Here is an 18,471-nt window from a genome sequence, read left to right on the forward strand (position 1 = left end):
GCGTTTTCTCACCCCAGGAGTCAAGATCAGATGTAAGTCACGATCGTTACATTTCTATCAGTTTGTCGTTGTGCTTTCTTTTGTCAGATTTATAATTTAGTACGTTTCTTTAGCTTAGACAATCATGCGTTTCTTTTTAGTTTTCACCGCAACTGTTGTAACAAGTCGGCTAGCCTGACTCCCAATTAAGTCCAATAAACACACTTTATAAGAGTCTGCAGTCCATCCTTAAGCTTTACTGCATTGTGGTTGACCTGGCGAACCCAACTACGCTGCACCCCGTGTCTGCCGTGCTGGGAATGCGACAGTCAGATTCCACGTGTAAAGGCATTAAAATATTGTGTAGCTGAAATGGAGTTTTCGTCAAATAGATAGCTCCCTTAGTTAATTGGAGACTTGACATAACATTTTGTCACTTCCTACCAGTGGGCTTATGGCTATAGTGAAAAAGAGCTCTTTCTACTAACCATAAAACATTTTCTCCTAAAACAACAGTGAAAACACTGCATTTTGTTTTTCACAACAACTGTAGAAATTCTTGCTCGCTCATTGGCTAATTTTCATTGTCAAAAGCGGACGGACATATATGAATTTATAAGTTATGGGGTATGGGATGCGTCAATAAGCGAAGAGTAGACAGTTTTTTATCGTAGAAAACAAATTGAAGTCAGTTTTTAATGCGTAGATCTGTCCTGTCCTGTTGTCATAATGCATACATGACAGGACAGTCCTGTAAGATTGTCAGAGTAGTGTGGGGATCCACTTGGCCAATCGCCTCGTGGATCCACAGCTACATGTACTTGAAATGACAATGTTATGATGAAATTCATGATCAATAACAGGACAGACGCATGAAAAACTGATGTCAATTTGTTAACGTGACAAAATTTTTCATCTCAAGGCGTTCCAACCCAGCGGTACTTCAGGCGAAGAGCCTGGAAACTGGTCCATGAATAATGCCTAGTTACTAAGCTACAGATGTCAGTGCTTAGAAATAAAGAAATACCTGTCAACAAATACCATAAAAAGATGAAGCATACATGTATATCAAAGTTAGCGAAAATGATTTTTCTAATTAAGTTGAGAGGCATTAATATTGTAAGTTTAGTTCAAGTCCACAGCTTTCTAGACAAGAGTCAGTCATAAATAAAAATAGCCAAGGCTATTAGCAATGAGCAGGTAATTCAGACTTTGGGTTTGAAGTTGATGGCATAAAAATATTCACCAATGTAATGATTGACATTATCATACAGAATTGTTACTCATTACATTTGGTGTTCAGTCAAGAACTGTAGCTTTAATTTTCAGCTTTAATTTTTTTTCTACTAGTCTGGCGTACATGAGAACTAACAGAGTCTTGAAATTGCACATGTTTACAATGGGGGTGTTCGGATTGTCCCTTTTGTGGCCAGGGTTAGACTTGGCGGTGGTCAGCTAGCCAAGTACCACTGGATTTTCAGTTGTGCAGGACTGTCATTAGTGGCCGGCAACCGGCTTTTATAGCCGGCTACTACAGTAAAATCAACCGGCTACTCTCAGTCTGAAAATTAGTGAAACACATCTGTTATGAGAAGATTTGTTTGATTTATGACTGGCTACTTTCCCTGAGAGACCTGACTTTCTAAAAACCTTAATGACAGCCCTGGTTGTGGCGAGTGAAATTCCTTAATTAATTTAGTTACTAGCCATGTTGACTACCAAAATTATGGAGGGAAATTTCTTTGTCAGCTGCAAAAGATACACTCATATGCCATCTGACTGGTGGAGATAAAACTAACAAATTACATGCAGAAATTTTCAGAGGTAAAATGTGGGAAGATGTGTCGATTATGTGGAAAACACACTTGATTATGCAGAAATTTCAACAGTTAACAAAATTATTATTGATATAGTAAAACCTTTTGAATGCACCGAACAACTGTGAAATGAAAAGCACTTCAAAGTCTTACCCACATTGTAAGCTCTTCAATAATGCACAATACTTTCACCAACTTTGGCATTTGTTTGTCTGATCTTTTTATGGTATAAATTGTTGACAGGTATTTCTGCATTTGCACAGTTTTTCTATAGCACTTTAGCTCATTTTGGAGCAGGTATATTCTGCAGGTTGCAGGTTATACATGTAGGTTGAAACGATCGACTTGTTTATTTGAGGGGGCAGTGTAAAATGCAGACCGCGGATTGACTGCGGACTATTGTTTTTAGAAAACAATGGGATTTTTGTTGTCACGTTCTCATTTGCATGGTGAAAACAATAGTCTGCAGTCTGCGTTTTACACTGACCGTTAATTGAGTTGAAGTCGAATAAACCCCAGTATAAAGGCTACCGGTAACCCCAAGCAACCTAAGCTAATTTAGGCTAACCGAAGTGCTAAGTAGTTTTTCAACCTGCAACCAGCAACAGATACCTGTCTCCCATTTTGCGTGGAATGTGCTTAGCTTAGTAACCAGGCATTTTCCACAGAACTAGTTTCCAGGCTCTTCGCTTAAAATAAGTTGGAATGCCTGGTCTTCAAGAATTCTTTGCAAGTCTTTGGAATTTTTGCTTGTGGGGCTGTAAGCTAAGGCAGCTGCTTTATCACTAATGTAATAGGGAACAATTTTCTGCAGAAAAAGCTCTGATTATGCAGAGGATGCGTGTGTTAGCAACTTATGTGGATCCCTACTGCAGCATCCTGTCAGATGATCTGTTTTCAATGGGCTTATAAGGCCCTCTTTATATGTCGCATTAGAGACGAATTTAATTCACATGAATTTGCTAGCAATTTTCTTCAACGCTAAAGCAATGTATAAAACGAACTCAATTGCTCCTGTTAAATTATATTTGTCCAGACGTTTTATCTGTTTGCCCCAGACAGATAAAATGTCTGAAATGTGTGTCACTTTTATATGTCGCTTTTCATTCGCATCAAAGTAAATGCATAAATTATTTTTCGTGACATAAAGTATTCCAATGGCTAATTTTGAGCACACGCTCACAGTTTTCCCGTACATAGCATGCATATGCGTACGGGGAGAAGAGTTCCCGCGAAAATAAAAAACATGGCGACTGCTGGAGCCCTTTTCCGAAAAACGTTGAGTCAGACTTGTTGGTCGTGCAAGGCTTAAACGAAATACAGTTGTATTTCATGTGACAGACCTGTATTCATTCAGGATCCTGGGTAGGTCTGCTCCACAGTTGAAGAGGACTAGTCAGTGCTCCAAGTTTAAGTTTTTCAGAAGTCACCTTTTAGTGACTTCCATTAGCATTAATTGGTTGGCTCTTCAAAAATTAATTTTGGTGTGCAAAACCAAAATGTATTTAAATTACACACTTACCTAATTACATGGAGAATTTATTTAGTAAAACTGTGAAAAATTTGAACCCAGGAGTCATTTCAAAAGTAGGTTGAGATTGATCGTCCGGGTGAACGTAGTCCTGAATCGGACTGTTGTTGTTGACAGTGACTGACGTTTCGACAACCTGTGCGGTAGTAATCTTCAGAGTCAAAGTGAGTTGTATCACGTCAGTTGATGGTAATAGGTTTATTAGGACAATTCACGAGTTTACAGAATATATACTGCTGTAAAACAATAAACGGAAATTACCTATGATATGACGTGATACGGTGTAGTTACTAGAAAAAAAGAACTGAAATTGAAAACTGATACAAGCTGCGTAATATATGGTGATAGATTATTGTTCTTCACGTTTGTTAATTCCTAGAGGCTCAATTGTTTTATCTTTTTGGATGAGATGCGCTTTGCGCGCTTTGCTAAAAGAATCGCGTTCATTATTAAGTTTTTCAATAGGTATAAGTAACATATGGGAAACAGAATGATTGTTGCTAAGAAAGTGTTCTGAAACTGCAGTTTGGATATAACTACAGGTTCAGTTTCCGTTCTTTTTTTCTAGTAACTACACCGTATCACGTCATATCATAGGTAATTTCCTTTTATTGTTTTACAGCAGTATATATTCTGTAAACTCGTGATTTGTCCTAATAAACCTGATGAAGACTGGTATTGGCCAGTCGAAATATTGTACATCTCAGCGTCTTTCACGTTGTTTGATCAGTCTTTGCAGTAATCTTTTTGACTTTCAATTCTCTATATTTTTTTTTGACTGATCTCGATCTTGTTTGATCCAACGTTGGGCAAGTTTGATCGTTCACGGTTTTTGCAGTGGTTTCAAGCCTTAATTTACAACTACCTTAAAACATTAAAATCAATTCTTTGATCATTTGTTGAGGTATCAATAGAATAAGTTTTCTTTTTTAAACTTCCGTTTTTGCTAAAAACAAGTGCATCTCCCTTTCAAACTGGTTATTAACTGCGATTTTCATACTATTTCCAGCCAGAAATATGTTGGTTGCCCAAAAGCGTAGTATTATTTGTGTTCGATTTCCCACCGAGAAAAAATGCCATTCTTTAGCTCCCCTGTTTGGGTTACCTCAAGACTCCCCACCTCCTTCCTGAGGGTCTGTAGAGACAGATGCTTGCGCACTTACGCTTATGGTGATGTCAAAGCATAATTTTCTTGGCTTAATGGTTTTAAAAACAAAACTATTTACACATGGTGCTCTGCTGAGCACGTAGAGCTGAACTAAAACATCATTTGTTACAAAACTGGTGCAGGCTTGTTCTTTGTTGGAATGTACATTTATGTAAACGAAGATTTTCTAATTGTTTTTGCATCTTACCTAAGTTAAAGTCCTGTGTCCTGTGATGGAGAAGTTAGAAGCAATCTACCAGCAGGTACACTGTAATTGAAAAAAACTTGTGAGAAAGTAGATGCGGGAGGGTCATATCTTTTTTGGGCCCCTGAAAAAGTTGGGTCATGAAAAACTAGGCAGTGAAGAAAAGGGAGGCTCACAAGTTTATGCACACATAATCATAACAGGCATTTTTTTTAATGTTACAATGTGGCACAAATGGCAAAACCACATAGAAAAGACATTATAAATTCATCATGCTGCACTTGCAAAATGGTTACGTTTCTTGTTCTTTTTACTGCTTGCACATGTGTTAATTTGCTTGTAAATAACTTGCTTCAGTATCTAGTCCTTGATATCTTGTATTGCTTGTAGGCTTGCTGCTGTTTGCAAAATTGTTCAGTTTCACTAACATTATAAAAGCAAGCAGCATTCATGGGCCTGGTAAAATTTCCACTTGATAGATCACCATAGGGGAACTCCAGAAACAAAAAGTCAAGATAAAAATAATAGTAATTTAAATAGTTGAAGAGTAAATGTATATGTTGTAGTTAATTTTTTATCTCAGTTAATTTTTATCTTTCCATTGTTTTTGGGTATGATAATAAATGCTAATGAATTTGAAACAAAGGAAATATAAAAATTAACAGAAATAAAAAATTAACTGCAACATATACACTGCATTGTTTTTTTTTTGTAGACTTGAGCAATCAGAAGTATGACAGCGATGAGGTAAATATTATGAAGGCATTTTATTGTAATCAAAGAAAATGCCTTTAATACATATGTTACTGTGGGAGTTTTTACCCTTTTTTCTAAGGAATATCATTCTATTATTTATATACCATGGAAGTAAAAGAAGAAGGACAAATGAAGTGTACATATACTCTCTAATACTCTCACGCATCTTGTGGCTTTGTTTCTCTCTTGGTAATTCCTAGTCACAGGAGTTTTCACATATCTAAAAGAAATAGGGAAAGGGGAAAAAAGTCAGATGTTATTGTTGCCTGAGCCCAACTCTTAAGAAAATGCTGACTGAAGCAAAGAGTATCCATTGTCTTTTTCAGAATCTCAGTGGTAGTCCACACTGTTCCCTTCAGTAATTTGCTTATTTGCTTGTTCTTGTGATTTTTACTTTGGCGTAGATAATATGATAACTCGACAGCAGGATTGGGAAATTGTACATTTCTTTAGTTTTGGCCTGCCAAAAGGGAGTTCTTGTATAAATCGGGTGGTCCTTTCCTGGGATATTTTCTCTTTTCCAAATGATAACTGTCTGGGGATATGACGTCTTGACACGTTGTCAGAAGTGTCGAAGTTCAGTTTATAATGGTATCCAAAATGTAATTGACCTGATTTAGTGCTGTAGAATTTAGGGATTGAATAAACCTTGTATGGTTACTGGTAAATATTTTACTAGGAAGTTATTTAATGAATAATTAATATAAACAATGAAGTTGAAACGATAAACAAATCGAACTAATGTCAAAGGTTTGCACACTGTTCTTAATCAAAAAGCAAAAAGTATGGGAAATGTCCCCACAATCTAAACAGTCCCCACAGTGCTTGTGTGTGTTCATATTATTGTCCCTGTAAGTATTCAATCACAATAGATGTTTAATTTACTATCTTTTTTTAACGTGTCATTGTTGAATTTAGTTGGTATTCGAACTGCAGTATATAAAAATCAAATTTTAGAGTGCGTTTCTTTAAGAAAATCCAAGATTGGGTTCTTAAATCCGAAAGAATCCGGAAACGGATTTTGCGTTTCTTTACTAAACAGATCAATCCAAGATCTCTCGGATCCTGGTGCGTCAAAGAAACCGAATAATCCACTCTGGGCAAGGATTATTCCGTCCCTTTGATACACCATGATCCGAGAGATCTTGGATTGATCTGTTTAGGAAAGAAATGCAAAATCCGTTTTTGGTTTCTTTGGGATTCAAGAATCCAATCTTGGATTTCCTAAAAGAAACACACCCTTAGTGGCGTTAGTGTGATCATGTGAAAAACAACTCCTCCTTTTCGAAATGGTAGACTTTCCACAGATAAAGAGAGTTATTTTTGTTGTTGTATTTAGACTAGACATGGTGGAGATTCGTGGCAAGCGGGGAAGAAAGGTTCCAGTCATCTTGACCCCCGAGATGATCAACGCTATTGATGTTCTAATCAAGACGAGGAAAGCAGTAGGCATCGCAGATGAGAATCTGTACGTGTTTGCAAGACCAAACACGTACCACCTTTGTCAAACCCTACAAATATCACCAGTACAAGGATGAGGAAGTACATAGGAACTATTTCGCAAGTACTGTCTCTGAAAAAAACAGAAGTGGATTGGCTCGCGAGACACCTTGGCCATGACATTCGAGTGCATAGGGACTTTTACAGACTCCATGAGTCTACAATTGAAATCGCTAAAGTTAGCAAACTGCTTCTAACGGTAGATCAAGGGAAAACAGGCAAATTTGCCGGAAAAACCTTGACAGAAATCGATCTGAATGGTAAGTACAAGTGATCTTTTCATGCTAATTTAAGGCAACTCAAAACAGTAATATACCGGAAGACGCCTGGGCTCTAACGTGCATTTCAGCGCGAGGCATCACGCGATCACCCGAGAGGTGTCCTTCATTCATTCATTCATTCATTCATTCATTCAGGTCGCGAGATAGCGCGCGAGATTTAAAGTTACAAACATGGCGGCGCGAGGCCTACTTTGTAAAAATTTGTTTCCGCCAGGTTTGGTAAGCTGTTTACGATATCAGTTATTTTTGCCGTAAAAGGCAATTTCCAAGGAAAAACATTCTTTTAAACCACTGTGCTGGAACGTAAACGAAAATTGTGATGTTGATGTTGCGATCAATCACGCCGGGTATCAGTCTAAAAAACTGCAAGGAAAAACTACTCTTCAAGTTGTCTTCGTTCTTTTACTTTGCGAGTCTCACCTTCAGGTAGTTATGGTGCTCGTCTTCTACCACTTTAGTTATGCTGCTAATGACAACAGCGAAAAAAAAAAGAAAGAAACAGTATTCGCGTGGAATTGCGAGCTTTACTGATCAGCGGACCACCTTCACGCATGCGCAAGGGGCGATCTTTCGAAGTCGAGATTTTAATTTGTACGTAGAGTATCTCAAAAACTGATCCCGTGACCCTACTTTTTTAGCGGAAAAATATTCAACAGCAAAAGCGGAATGCATGACCGAAATTTCTGACTCGGAAAGGTTTTGTTAGAAATCGCAGAACCAAGACTTTCTGACACTGATGATGAACTTAATGATACTGATGGTGAGGAAGATGACAAGACTGACGCTTTCGATGAAGGAACGTCTTCAGGTGCGTAAATTGTTTCCTGAATTCACAGAATATTGGCAGTGCCGACTTAATTAAGTTGGCTGACAATAGTTTCCAGCTCTTTCTATCACTTATACTTTGATGGATCAATACAACCACTCTTAGTCATATCATCCTCCAATAATGGTAGCACACAAATACCCAGCCATTGATAAACAAGTTGTGATCATCCTTTTTATATAACAGGCTACCATAGAAACAATAAAACCCGTTAGAAACGCGCTAAATGTTACCATTAGGGGAAACCTCCATTTTTATTATCGAATATTTATAAGTAAGATAAGAGGAAACATTATTGTAAACTTAAAATTCTGCGAGAGAGTGCAAGGCCACCTTAAATCAAGGTGTCTCTGTTAATTGATTGGTTTATTAACATTATAACAGGACGCTCTACCAAGAAGCAAGTAGCGAAAAGTATGTCCCAGAAAGATTTCACTAAAGAAGTGGCTAGCAAATCATCACGAAAGTCAAACAGTAAGATACGAAATCATTTGTTGATATTCTTAAAAACTGGAAAGCATTTGAGACGTTCTCTTTCATGGGATCATTGTTGCCAGCAGTGGCAACCAATTTCTTTAGTACGTATTTTGTTTGAGGTAAATGCAAGTCCTAGAAAATCATAGATTTTGTGAAGGCAAATGAGGAAATTGACTTTCTGATCATGTTTTAAAACAAGTTGAAGTGTGCTATCAGTTTTCATGTATTGCTGAGTTCAAACACGGAGCACAGCGTCAAACGGACTACCTTGTAGTACAGAGATTTAATCGGGTAATAGGAATCAGTCTTGTAGTCTTGGATTTTGGTCAATAAAACGTTTTTTGGCACTTCTTGTTATAGCTGTATGGATGTCTATATTCTTCGACATTAATTTTGACTCTTTTTGTAATAGAAGCCAAAGGAAGAAGAGCGAAGAAGATTGTAACTTCAGGTAAAGAGGATGGGAATTATTTTATTTATACTATTGAGCTGAGGTTTGCGAAAGACCAGATCAAAGGTTACATTTTAGTTGCCCGTAATAAAAGATGTCGATAAGAAAAAAGTTAGCCTGAGAAAAACAAATCGACCACTACTCTCGTAGCCTTCTTCTATTCCTACTGACGAGTTCATTTGAAAAAGACGAAAACTTCTTATGTTTTGCTTTTTGACGATTACGTATTTTAATTGCATCTTTATTGTCAGATAATTAGAATAAGTTATCGTCAGAAAAGCAAAACATAAGAAGTTTTTGTTTTTGTCAAAATGAACTCGTCAGTAGAAAAAGAAAAAAAGGTACGAGGGTAGTGGTTCTCAAACTTAATTAATATTTTCTCAAAGCAAACTTGAAATAGCCGATACGCAGGTGAACTCGATGGGCTATTTTTCTATCCGCCCCAACCCGCTCACGCTTTGCATTGACAACCGTCCAGTTTGCGCGGTCATTGAATAAAAATATGGGAATACAGAGATTGGTGAATTGTCTTATTTTCCTAGTTCTTGACAAAGTTTCGGCAACGAAGCTCATGTTAAGCAGTGCGACTAAAGGTTGTCACTTAGCTGGCGAGTAGAGGAACGATAGTCAGCATTAGTTCTCCCATAAAATTAAAATGTGTTCGATATATTCAGCCTCTGGTGCGCAAAAAAAAAAAATTTCTCCATAGACTCCGATCCTTATTCCTTTTATTGACTTGTTTTAGGTGTCAAAATACGACATTCTTTGCAATCTGTCGAGACAAGGGGCAAGTTTCCAAGCTGCTGGTGGTTAGCGACTCTAGTGTTCGATGCGTAGTCATATTGTTTCTTATTGCTTTCTTTTAGATATTCCGTATCTTGAATTTTCAGACACGGATGGGGAGCTTGATGATTGTGATGAGGACAACCGTGTTGTCGAAGGTGATGAGAAAAATATCCTCGTGATAGAACAAAACTATGTAAAATTTAACTACATGGTGTCGCAATTCCTTTTCTTGCCCCTTTTCTCGAAAGAAAATCCGTTTTTTTTATGGGTTTCAGAATCCCCGTGAATATGAGATAATAAGAGAGGATTTCCTCCCGTCAACTCTGCAAGAGAAAATGCTTCCCTAGAAAATCAGGTGTATAAATTCAACTCTGTGTATACTTCATGGATTGAAAACTTAATGCACTATCACTCTTGAGTATGTATTAAAGATTGGGAGGTTGTAGAAGTCTCCCTTCCCCCACCTCTGTGTATGTGTTTGGGAAGGCCCCGCCCGAAGTTGGTCTGAACGACACACATTCTAGGTTAAGTGGGGATAAGAGTGAGTTGGTTCACTATTCCCCCCGGAGTACAGTTCTATCTTTGTGAAGTGCTTTTCAAAATCTCGATTTTTTTTATTTTTATATTTCCTATCAACATAGAACACAAGACGATAAGGGGTGGTCGCTCTCAGAAACATAAAGATCAAGATAAGGAGAATTCAAACTGTGCTATTTCAAAGACAAAGAGTAAGTTGGTCAAATTTCCTTTCGTTATAAAAACGGCACATAGGATATTTTGTCATGTGGAAATGAGTCGATTTTAGTAAGAAAAATGTAGTCGCCTGTTGTAAAGTAAGTCAAAAGCGCTGTGAATATCTACCTCTGTATTGTATTTGTCCCCCTTCCCTGTGTCTAGATTCTCTGACTTATTGTGTATTTACTTATAGTTGTCAAAGAACTTACAAAGACGGCAAAAATTGGTGGGAAAGATCCAGCTAAGAAGAATGCCAAAAAAGCTGTGCTCAAGTCAGGGAGTAAGTTTGGAATATTTTTTCACTGTCTATATCTCAAATATATGCAGAAGTCTGACCGAACAAGGTAGCATTTTTCTCTGATCTGACAAGCTAAAGCAGTTTTTAACCTATCACGCCAGAGACTCTCTGGCGTTCACAGTATTGTCAATACATCAAAAGTGATGCGTGTGTTACCTTGGTTGATTCGACTTTCGCGTTGATTTATAATTTGCGAGCTGTAAATCTATTACACTCTCAATAAATCCGGTTGCGAACTTTTTCGGAAGGAGTTTTTCATGTGGCGTTGTTTTAGTAACGGTTTTGAGAGGCGCTCTTCCCGTATACTGTAGGAATTTTAGGCATTACATATCCTTGGGAACCTTTATTGTCTTCCAGCAAAGAAACGGTGCTTTTATCACTAAGGTAAGCGTTTTCGATTTGCAGAGTCGACTGCCCATACTCCGTGGACAGAAGAGGAAAAAGAAGCTGTTTTCAAGTATCTCGCTCCCTGGATTAGACGAGGACGTGTTCCTGGCAAACGTGACGGTGAGAATTGTATTGCCAAAGCAAATGGCGCCTTAGATCGTAGGGAATGAACAGCCGTAAAATATTATATTAAGAACCAGAATGACAAAAGAAAGAGGGTTCTCACAACTATAAATAACAGTTTGTAGTTTGCTATTGTCATCCTGGCACGGTCCTAGTTACTTCAAATGAGATTAGCACAGTGAATGAAATAATAATGTTGTAAAATGATCGTAAGATTATTAAGCTTTTTCTTTAGTGTTAGACTACTTACGCTGACAATTGGATTGCATATAATTGGTGCTCATAAGCTTTTGAGAACAATAGGTGTCTCCTTGTGTGGGAAATCTGTAATGATACCAAGTTGGAGTATCGAAGAAACTAAGTATCATTTTTATATTGTTCTACATCATTAGAAGCATCATGTATTGAGCAGTGAATCAGCAATGACGATTTTTTTGAAATAAGTATTTGTTATTTGCCGGCGCTGGTTCATCCGCTTTGGGAAAAACTGTGCCCGAAGTTTTGACTGAGTACGGCCGTACTCAAAACCAAGGGTACAGTTTTTCCTAATGCGGACGAACCAAGGCTGGCAAATGACTTCTTTATTTAGTTACCTATTTTTCTCGCTACGATGCTGCTTTAAAGCATATTTCGTGTTGCCTTTCAGTTTAAATCTTGCGTATGCTTGAGTTTCGAGCACAGAAAGCGATACTGCTGTATGCAGAAATTGTAGGAGTTGAGGTCCGGTAATGCAGACAAAATTTTTCTTCAACTTGTCTCGCAATATTGTTGCATTGCAAGTTGAAACACTCTTTTCGTTTGATAGCAACTTTTCTCGCAGCAAAATAGTGTAAGTCGAGGCAACATGTTGCGCAAGGTAGACTCAAGTTCTATTTTCTGCAACAAATTTTAGTTTTGCTGCTCGTATTACCACTGAAGCTACAGCTTGTCTCGCAGTAAATTTGAATTCGACGCTTGTGATTGGCTGTCGCAAAGCGCGGCAACGCGGCAAAAAAAAAAAAAAAAAAAACATGGCGAAAGGTGAAGAACAATCTGAATTCGAAGTAGGCCAGTAACTCACTGAAAGTAATAAATTTGCCCTGTGCAAAGACCTCAAGGGCTATCCTAGTCTTCGGGGCGCCTCGTTTGTCCGTTCGAAACAAGCGGCAAAACAGACAAAAGGCTTGGAAGAACTGTTGCAGAAATACAACTTTTCGCCTAGCTATCTATTACAACAACAAAACTATATTTCGTTCTGAAACAACACTGGGCTTCATACTGAGAGAACTTCGCTGGCACGGAAAATTAAGAAAATAATGGCCGGAAGGCGCCATCTTTATTTGCACACGATCGACCAATGAAAACGTATTCTCTATTTTCCAATTGCCCATAATTCACTCTTTTGCCCCCCAAATTTTGAATAAACTAATGTGAAATTCTCTTGGGAATACGCAGACCTCCCAAGAGAATTTCACATCCGTAGTTAATGCAAAATTTGCGGGCAAACAGAGTGAATTATGGACAATTGTTTAATAGAGAATAGAATTCGCAGACTTGCAACACTGTTTTTTGCTGCAAGACAAGTTGGTCACAAACGTGGTCATACGCGCAACAGAGGATTGCAACTTGCAATGCAACAATGTTGCGAGACAAGTTGAAGAAAAATGTTGCCCGTATTACCGGACCTTTATTTACATGTAACGCTGTGAAGGGAAACATTACGTTTAGCAAGGTTGGTTTTTGGCCCAAAATGTCCTTTATGTAACAAAAATCGATGTTATTGAAAATTGAAAACGTACGGCTTAAAAAAAATTGACCGGGGTCCGGGTGGACAAAGCCGGACCGCTGGAGCGCGCGAGATTAGGCAATCAGATTGAAGGATTTAAGAAACCGGACCACCGAGAGGTTGGAAGAAAAAACAAGCTGTAGTATCGCAACACAGAATGCGATACAAAGGAGCGGCCGACTCAGCGACAGCACTCTCGGAAGACTTAGTAATGTATTTCTACCGTTAAATTTTGTACAAGCATTAGGCCTAAACGAACTAGTAAACGTGGTTTAGAAAAATACGGAATAGCAGTTGCAATTGGTCGTCTCAGAACTTGCGGACGTGCTTAGTTTCCTATCGTATGTCCAGAAATGTTCATCTCTGCTCATTAATTTTCATTCTCTAATCAACCACGCGTTCATCAATGCGGTACGTGTATTAGTTGTCCGTCCGCGAACGCACTTCGTTCCACAGGTTCGGACTACGGATAATTCTGCTGTTTCGTTGAATGCATGAGTCATGCTGAAACGTGGATTTCAAAAGTTGTATCGTGTTTATTAAAATGCTTGTTATTAATTGGTGAATCGCATTTACGTTTTAAAGCTGCTAACCCATGTTCAACGGTACTGTTTGAAGCCACCGACAAAATCGCACAGAATAGCAGTAGACTGCAAAACAACCGTATTTTTGCGTTGGTCATGAATGCGAACGTTTGGCTTTCATCTTTCCGCTATTACCGGTATATACTGTACTCACCGTGACAATCATGTTGTCATTTGTTTTTTTGTGTGTGTGTGACATGTAAAAGATAGACCAGATTAGAGTCTGTACAAAGTGATCTGGATTTGTAAACTTGGATTCATGAAAAGTGGATCTGTCAATCGGAGTCGTAGTCAGAAGCGCAGAGGCGTTGTGATCTAGTGAATTCTGCTCATGACTCTGTCACTATGATCTAGCAGGAATCGAACGAACTGAACCAATCACAATGCATCGAAACGAGCTTTGTAGATCTCTATTCTACCACTGAATTACACTTTACGCCGAGATAACGACTCCTAGTTTTGATTTTCACTGAGTCATAAGTGCTATTACGACGTCGCTTAATGAAACCAAGCCCAGAAAGGTGTTTTGGTACGACATGAACTTGTTCATTAACCGTGGATTTGTAAAATTGGATTTGCAAACATTGATTTTTACAACCCGGACCATGTTTTCCAAATCGATTCTAGTTGCAATTTTACAACATGCCACGTTGTACACTGATCGGAATGTTTAGGTTACTGTTTTTATCGCTCAGATTTGCCAGTAGATTTTAATCAAATTTCATAACGTAGATAAACAAGACGTATCAAGTGTTGTATCTAACTTTTGAAAGAGGTTTAACTTGTAGAATGTCGCAGGTTTTCTGGAGAAATGCCTCTCCACATAGAGGGAAATGGTTAAGAACCCATTAAACATCGAAGAAGCAAACACTGAAACAGGCTAAGATTTATGTTGGAAGGTCCTTGACCCTGCACATCTTTTCAGTTTTATGCTCAATGACTGCACGAATTACATAATCGAGATGCTTCTAAGTTGGTTAGTTGTATGAGCACACATAACCACCTTTTGTATTTTGCCAGGTTTTGTACAGGGTCAACCCCCAAAATAACCAACAAGAACATACAAGAAAGAACTTCAGTTTGCCAGGTTTCATAACCATGTCCCTCTATTAACTATGCTTTCCTTAAGGATTCTTCAGTGTTTTGGTGTGTGATACTTTGTCTCGTTAATTTCACGCCTCGGGGAACAATGAGGGTCTCGGAGAAATGCGGGGCCAGTCATTAAAGAGCCCTAGTCAGCCATACTTTTTTTTTTTGTTTATATGCGAGAGTTTGGCTACTACATTTTACTCCGATGTGCAAACGAAGGAACTCACTGTGAAACTACTAAAGATAATTAAACATACTTTCTGGAACACCATTTACAGTAAAGCCATAATATTTTGCGTCTCCATGCAATATCAATACCTTCGATGGCATCGACAATGGAAGAGGCTGACTAGGATCCTTTAGTGCTTAATTATCTATGTATGGAAAAACAAGAGAGAGCGTCAATTTTCAAGCGGGAGCTTTCACTGGCGCAAATGTAACCATTCAAAATGATAAAGATTGTATTAGTGTTTAATTGAAAGCTTGGTTTCATTTTTGTATTTTGCATCACTTTCATGATGTATTTGTCGGAAATTTTCTTTGGAGGAAATTATAGTTGTGCTTTGTTAAGGTATGTTTCTTCTTTGTTTGTTTGTTTTTATCCCCCTGTTGAATAATGTCTAATCTTCAAGGAAAAATAGTATGTTTTGTTTTCCCTCAAGTTTTGATGTTTCCCCGACTTTGTCTTTAGAAACAGCGAGACTTGGGAAAGCCAAACTTATCATTTCTCTTTGGGCCAGACGTGGAGTGGATACTTTCATTAACCGATTCCTTTGATTTCAAAGAAACATCCGCTGGACGGAAAGGCTTAAGAAAAGAGCAACCAAGCCAACTGTTTGTGTCTACAATAAGCTGGGAAAACCTCGCTTCACTCGTATTGAGTAAAATCCCGGCTAGGGTGGGAAAAACCTCATATAGTGAAAGTTGGCAGGTTTGGTCCGTCATAATTACATCACCTTAGGTACTCGGCGAAACCTTTCTCTGAGGGCAGAACGTGCAGATATTGATATTGTTTACTGCACAGGTTAACAAAGCTCAGTTTCCCTTTTCACTACCACTGAGAAAATAGAAATGATAAATTGGACCTTGCTATAATGTGAAAAATAAGAGCTCTTGTGTTTTTCATTCTTAATCCTCTATTTTAATGCAGTTTGAATCCGTTTGGTGCATGTCAGATTAAGGGAAGTGAGAGCTAAATCCCCTAAGAGAAGTAAAAATCTACGAAACTCTTATCAAATAGGTCTTTCTAATTGAGCAAATGATTGTCCAACAAGCACGAGTTGGGTGTATTGACGTGTCCCTATACGCACTGTCCAACTAGTTCCCACAAGTAAGGTGTTTTACCATGTGTACCCATAAGTACTGTCTCAAGATGCAATCCCCACAAGTCGGGTGTGTAGCTCTGTGTGCCCATAAGTACTGTCCAGACCACAGTCCCCACAAGTAGGCAAAGTTCGCAATGTAAAGTGTCCCCACAACAGTGTCCCCACAAAAAATATTGGCCTTTTTCTAATTTCGACCAGATGTTTTAAGAGGCCAAGAAGTCAGCTAATGAATGCCCCAGTATCATTTGGATAACTGCTGTGGAAAAGGGTGTCCTCGCAACTAGGGTCTGGAAATATGGTCCTCACAAGAATGCAGGGGTGCGTATGTGTGATCTTTAACGAATGAAATTGAACCCTTTTTCCCCTTTGAAGGTTTCTTGAGAACTTCGCACTAGCAAAAAGGACAAGAACTTTTGAGTTTTTTTCTTCGATGGCATGGGGTAGATATAGGCTATTAAATTTATAGTCTACAAATTAGAAAACACTTGTAGCCCATCGACGACCAAACACAAATGTGTGAAAATAGAACAACATCGCGTCTGTCACACGAGCTTTTAATGCAAATTTACTCTCGTGACAAAGTGTCGACAGGGTGTTGACAACTATCAATTACAGATAATTAATGGAAAGAAACGTTTTTCATTAATAACTGCTTAGAATCAATCTTTTTTCATAGAATTTTCTTTAAATGAAAGATTGCAATAATATCTATCTGAAAAAGCCAAAAACAATTTTTTTTGAAAAATGATCAAATTTGGGGTACACTGATACCTTATACGGTATGAGCAGATGCTTCGTCCTGGGCTTTGCCTTAGTGACAGTTGTATGACCGTTGTGCATATTCTTACCGTTGGGATCTCTTTGTTAGATCGGTACTGTCTCCCTCTCCCTGGAAATAGTACCGCTTTAATTCAAACACAGTCCCTTCCAAAGCTACATAGCTATGGGGAACTCCAGATCATTCCATGGTCATTATCATTTTTACAGTTCTTGTACTATACCTCACTCATTTAGCATGCTGGTTGTTTTCATTATTTTTTGCAGTGCTAGGATTGTTTAATACCCCTGATGATTCCAACAAGATGTGTTGAAATGTATCCTTTATTTGGCTGTGCTACCTTTTGTAGATGTTGCATTCAGTATAACCATCCATAACATAACATGTGCCAGCTCTGGAGTATTATTAACTGTTGGTGCTAGGAATATATGATGCTCTGTTGCTATATCCCTCATGATTCCAGCAAGACTTGTTGAGAGGCACCCAGTATATGACGGTGCTACACTTTGTAGGAGATGTTGCATTCAGGATAACTCTTCATACCATAACATGTGCCAGTGGTGGACTGGAGCATCAGTCAGTAAGTAGTGGTCAAGAGTAAAAGGAACACTTGCATTTTATCAGGTGATTCATTGATGGTCGCTGAAATTAGCTCAGTCATGTATAACTGTTTTAGTTGATCAACTACATGTACATACATCTAACATGTGACCAAAACTCAAAAATTGTAACCATTCAATGTCCAAGTTCAAGAATCTGTTTTTCTCATTATTTTGGGCATTCTTCACAGACATGTGTCACCCAGATTTCTAGAGCTTTGTATGGGAATGCCTGTATGTTTGTGCCCTTAGGAGGGGTGGTCATAAAGTAAAAACAAACATCTGCCATTGAGTTTCCCTATCTGAATGAACAATTATTACTCTAGCTAGAGCTCTGCAACTTTAAAATATATGGGTCTTCCAGTACAAACACTGTTTAGTTGGCACAACCTAGACGGATAACTCTTCTTTTGATTTCCATGCCATACATCACAAAGCTTGGAAATTCAAATGTGCTTTATTACAAAAGGAACAACCCCGCCAATGTAAACACTGTGAAACGTCAAGCTCTTATACATCAGAAAGCAAGGTAATTTTTAATCTTGGAATATGACTATGTCACATGAAAACCAAGATTATTGTTTATGAATACCATGTGCGCAGGGGCCACTTGGTTGTACATTATCATTATTGTTTCCAAGTAGGGGCCACATTTGGTAGTTGACTAATTATCATTTTTGTTTGAGTACCATGTGAACAGGAGCCACTTTATTGTTGTTTACTTATTACAGTTTAATAACCAAGTGAGCAGGGGCCACTTGGTTGTATATTAGTTGTTCTTGTTTTTGAGTACCATACGAGCAGGAGCCACTCGGTTTTAGTTTACTTATTGTTTAATTACCATGTGAGCAGAGGCCACTTGGTTGTAGATTAGTTGTTCTTGTTTTTCGAGCCACTTGGTTGTAGATTAGCTGTTCTTGTTTTTGAGTACCATGTGAGCAGGAGCCACTCGGTTTTAGTTTACTAATTATCGTTTAACTTCCATGTGAGCAGGGCCACATGGTTGTAGATTGGTTGTTCTTGTTTTTCGAG

General features: G+C 38.3%; 1 protein-coding gene and 1 pseudogene across 1 annotated transcript; one reads left to right on the forward strand and one right to left on the reverse strand.

Annotated features, from left to right (window-relative positions):
* Positions 1 to 18,471, reverse strand: part of LOC140923535 (uncharacterized) — a 45,776-nt pseudogene that overhangs the window by 13,855 nt on the left and 13,450 nt on the right.
* On the forward strand, positions 6,936 to 15,277 carry LOC140923097 (uncharacterized). Its single transcript, XM_073373162.1, has 7 exons — positions 6,936 to 7,195; positions 7,923 to 8,024; positions 8,427 to 8,516; positions 8,932 to 8,970; positions 10,398 to 10,484; positions 10,685 to 10,771; positions 11,195 to 15,277. Exons 1-7 carry the CDS (start codon positions 6,970 to 6,972, stop codon positions 11,344 to 11,346), a joined length of 783 nt encoding a protein of 260 aa, XP_073229263.1. The 5' UTR covers positions 6,936 to 6,969; the 3' UTR covers positions 11,347 to 15,277.

This window comes from Porites lutea, chromosome 13, assembly GCF_958299795.1.
Source record: "Porites lutea chromosome 13, jaPorLute2.1, whole genome shotgun sequence".
Taxonomy (NCBI): domain Eukaryota; kingdom Metazoa; phylum Cnidaria; class Anthozoa; order Scleractinia; family Poritidae; genus Porites; species Porites lutea.

Coding starts and splice junctions, on each gene's coding strand:
- LOC140923097 (XM_073373162.1), top strand. CDS start 6,970: ATGAGGAAGTACATAGGAACTATTTCGCAAGTACTGTCTCTGAAAAAA. Junction 8,971..10,397: donor GAAGAAGATTGTAACTTCAG/GTAAAGAGGATG, acceptor CTATCAACATAG/AACACAAGACGATAAGGGGT. Junction 10,485..10,684: donor TGCTATTTCAAAGACAAAGA/GTAAGTTGGTCA, acceptor ATTTACTTATAG/TTGTCAAAGAACTTACAAAG.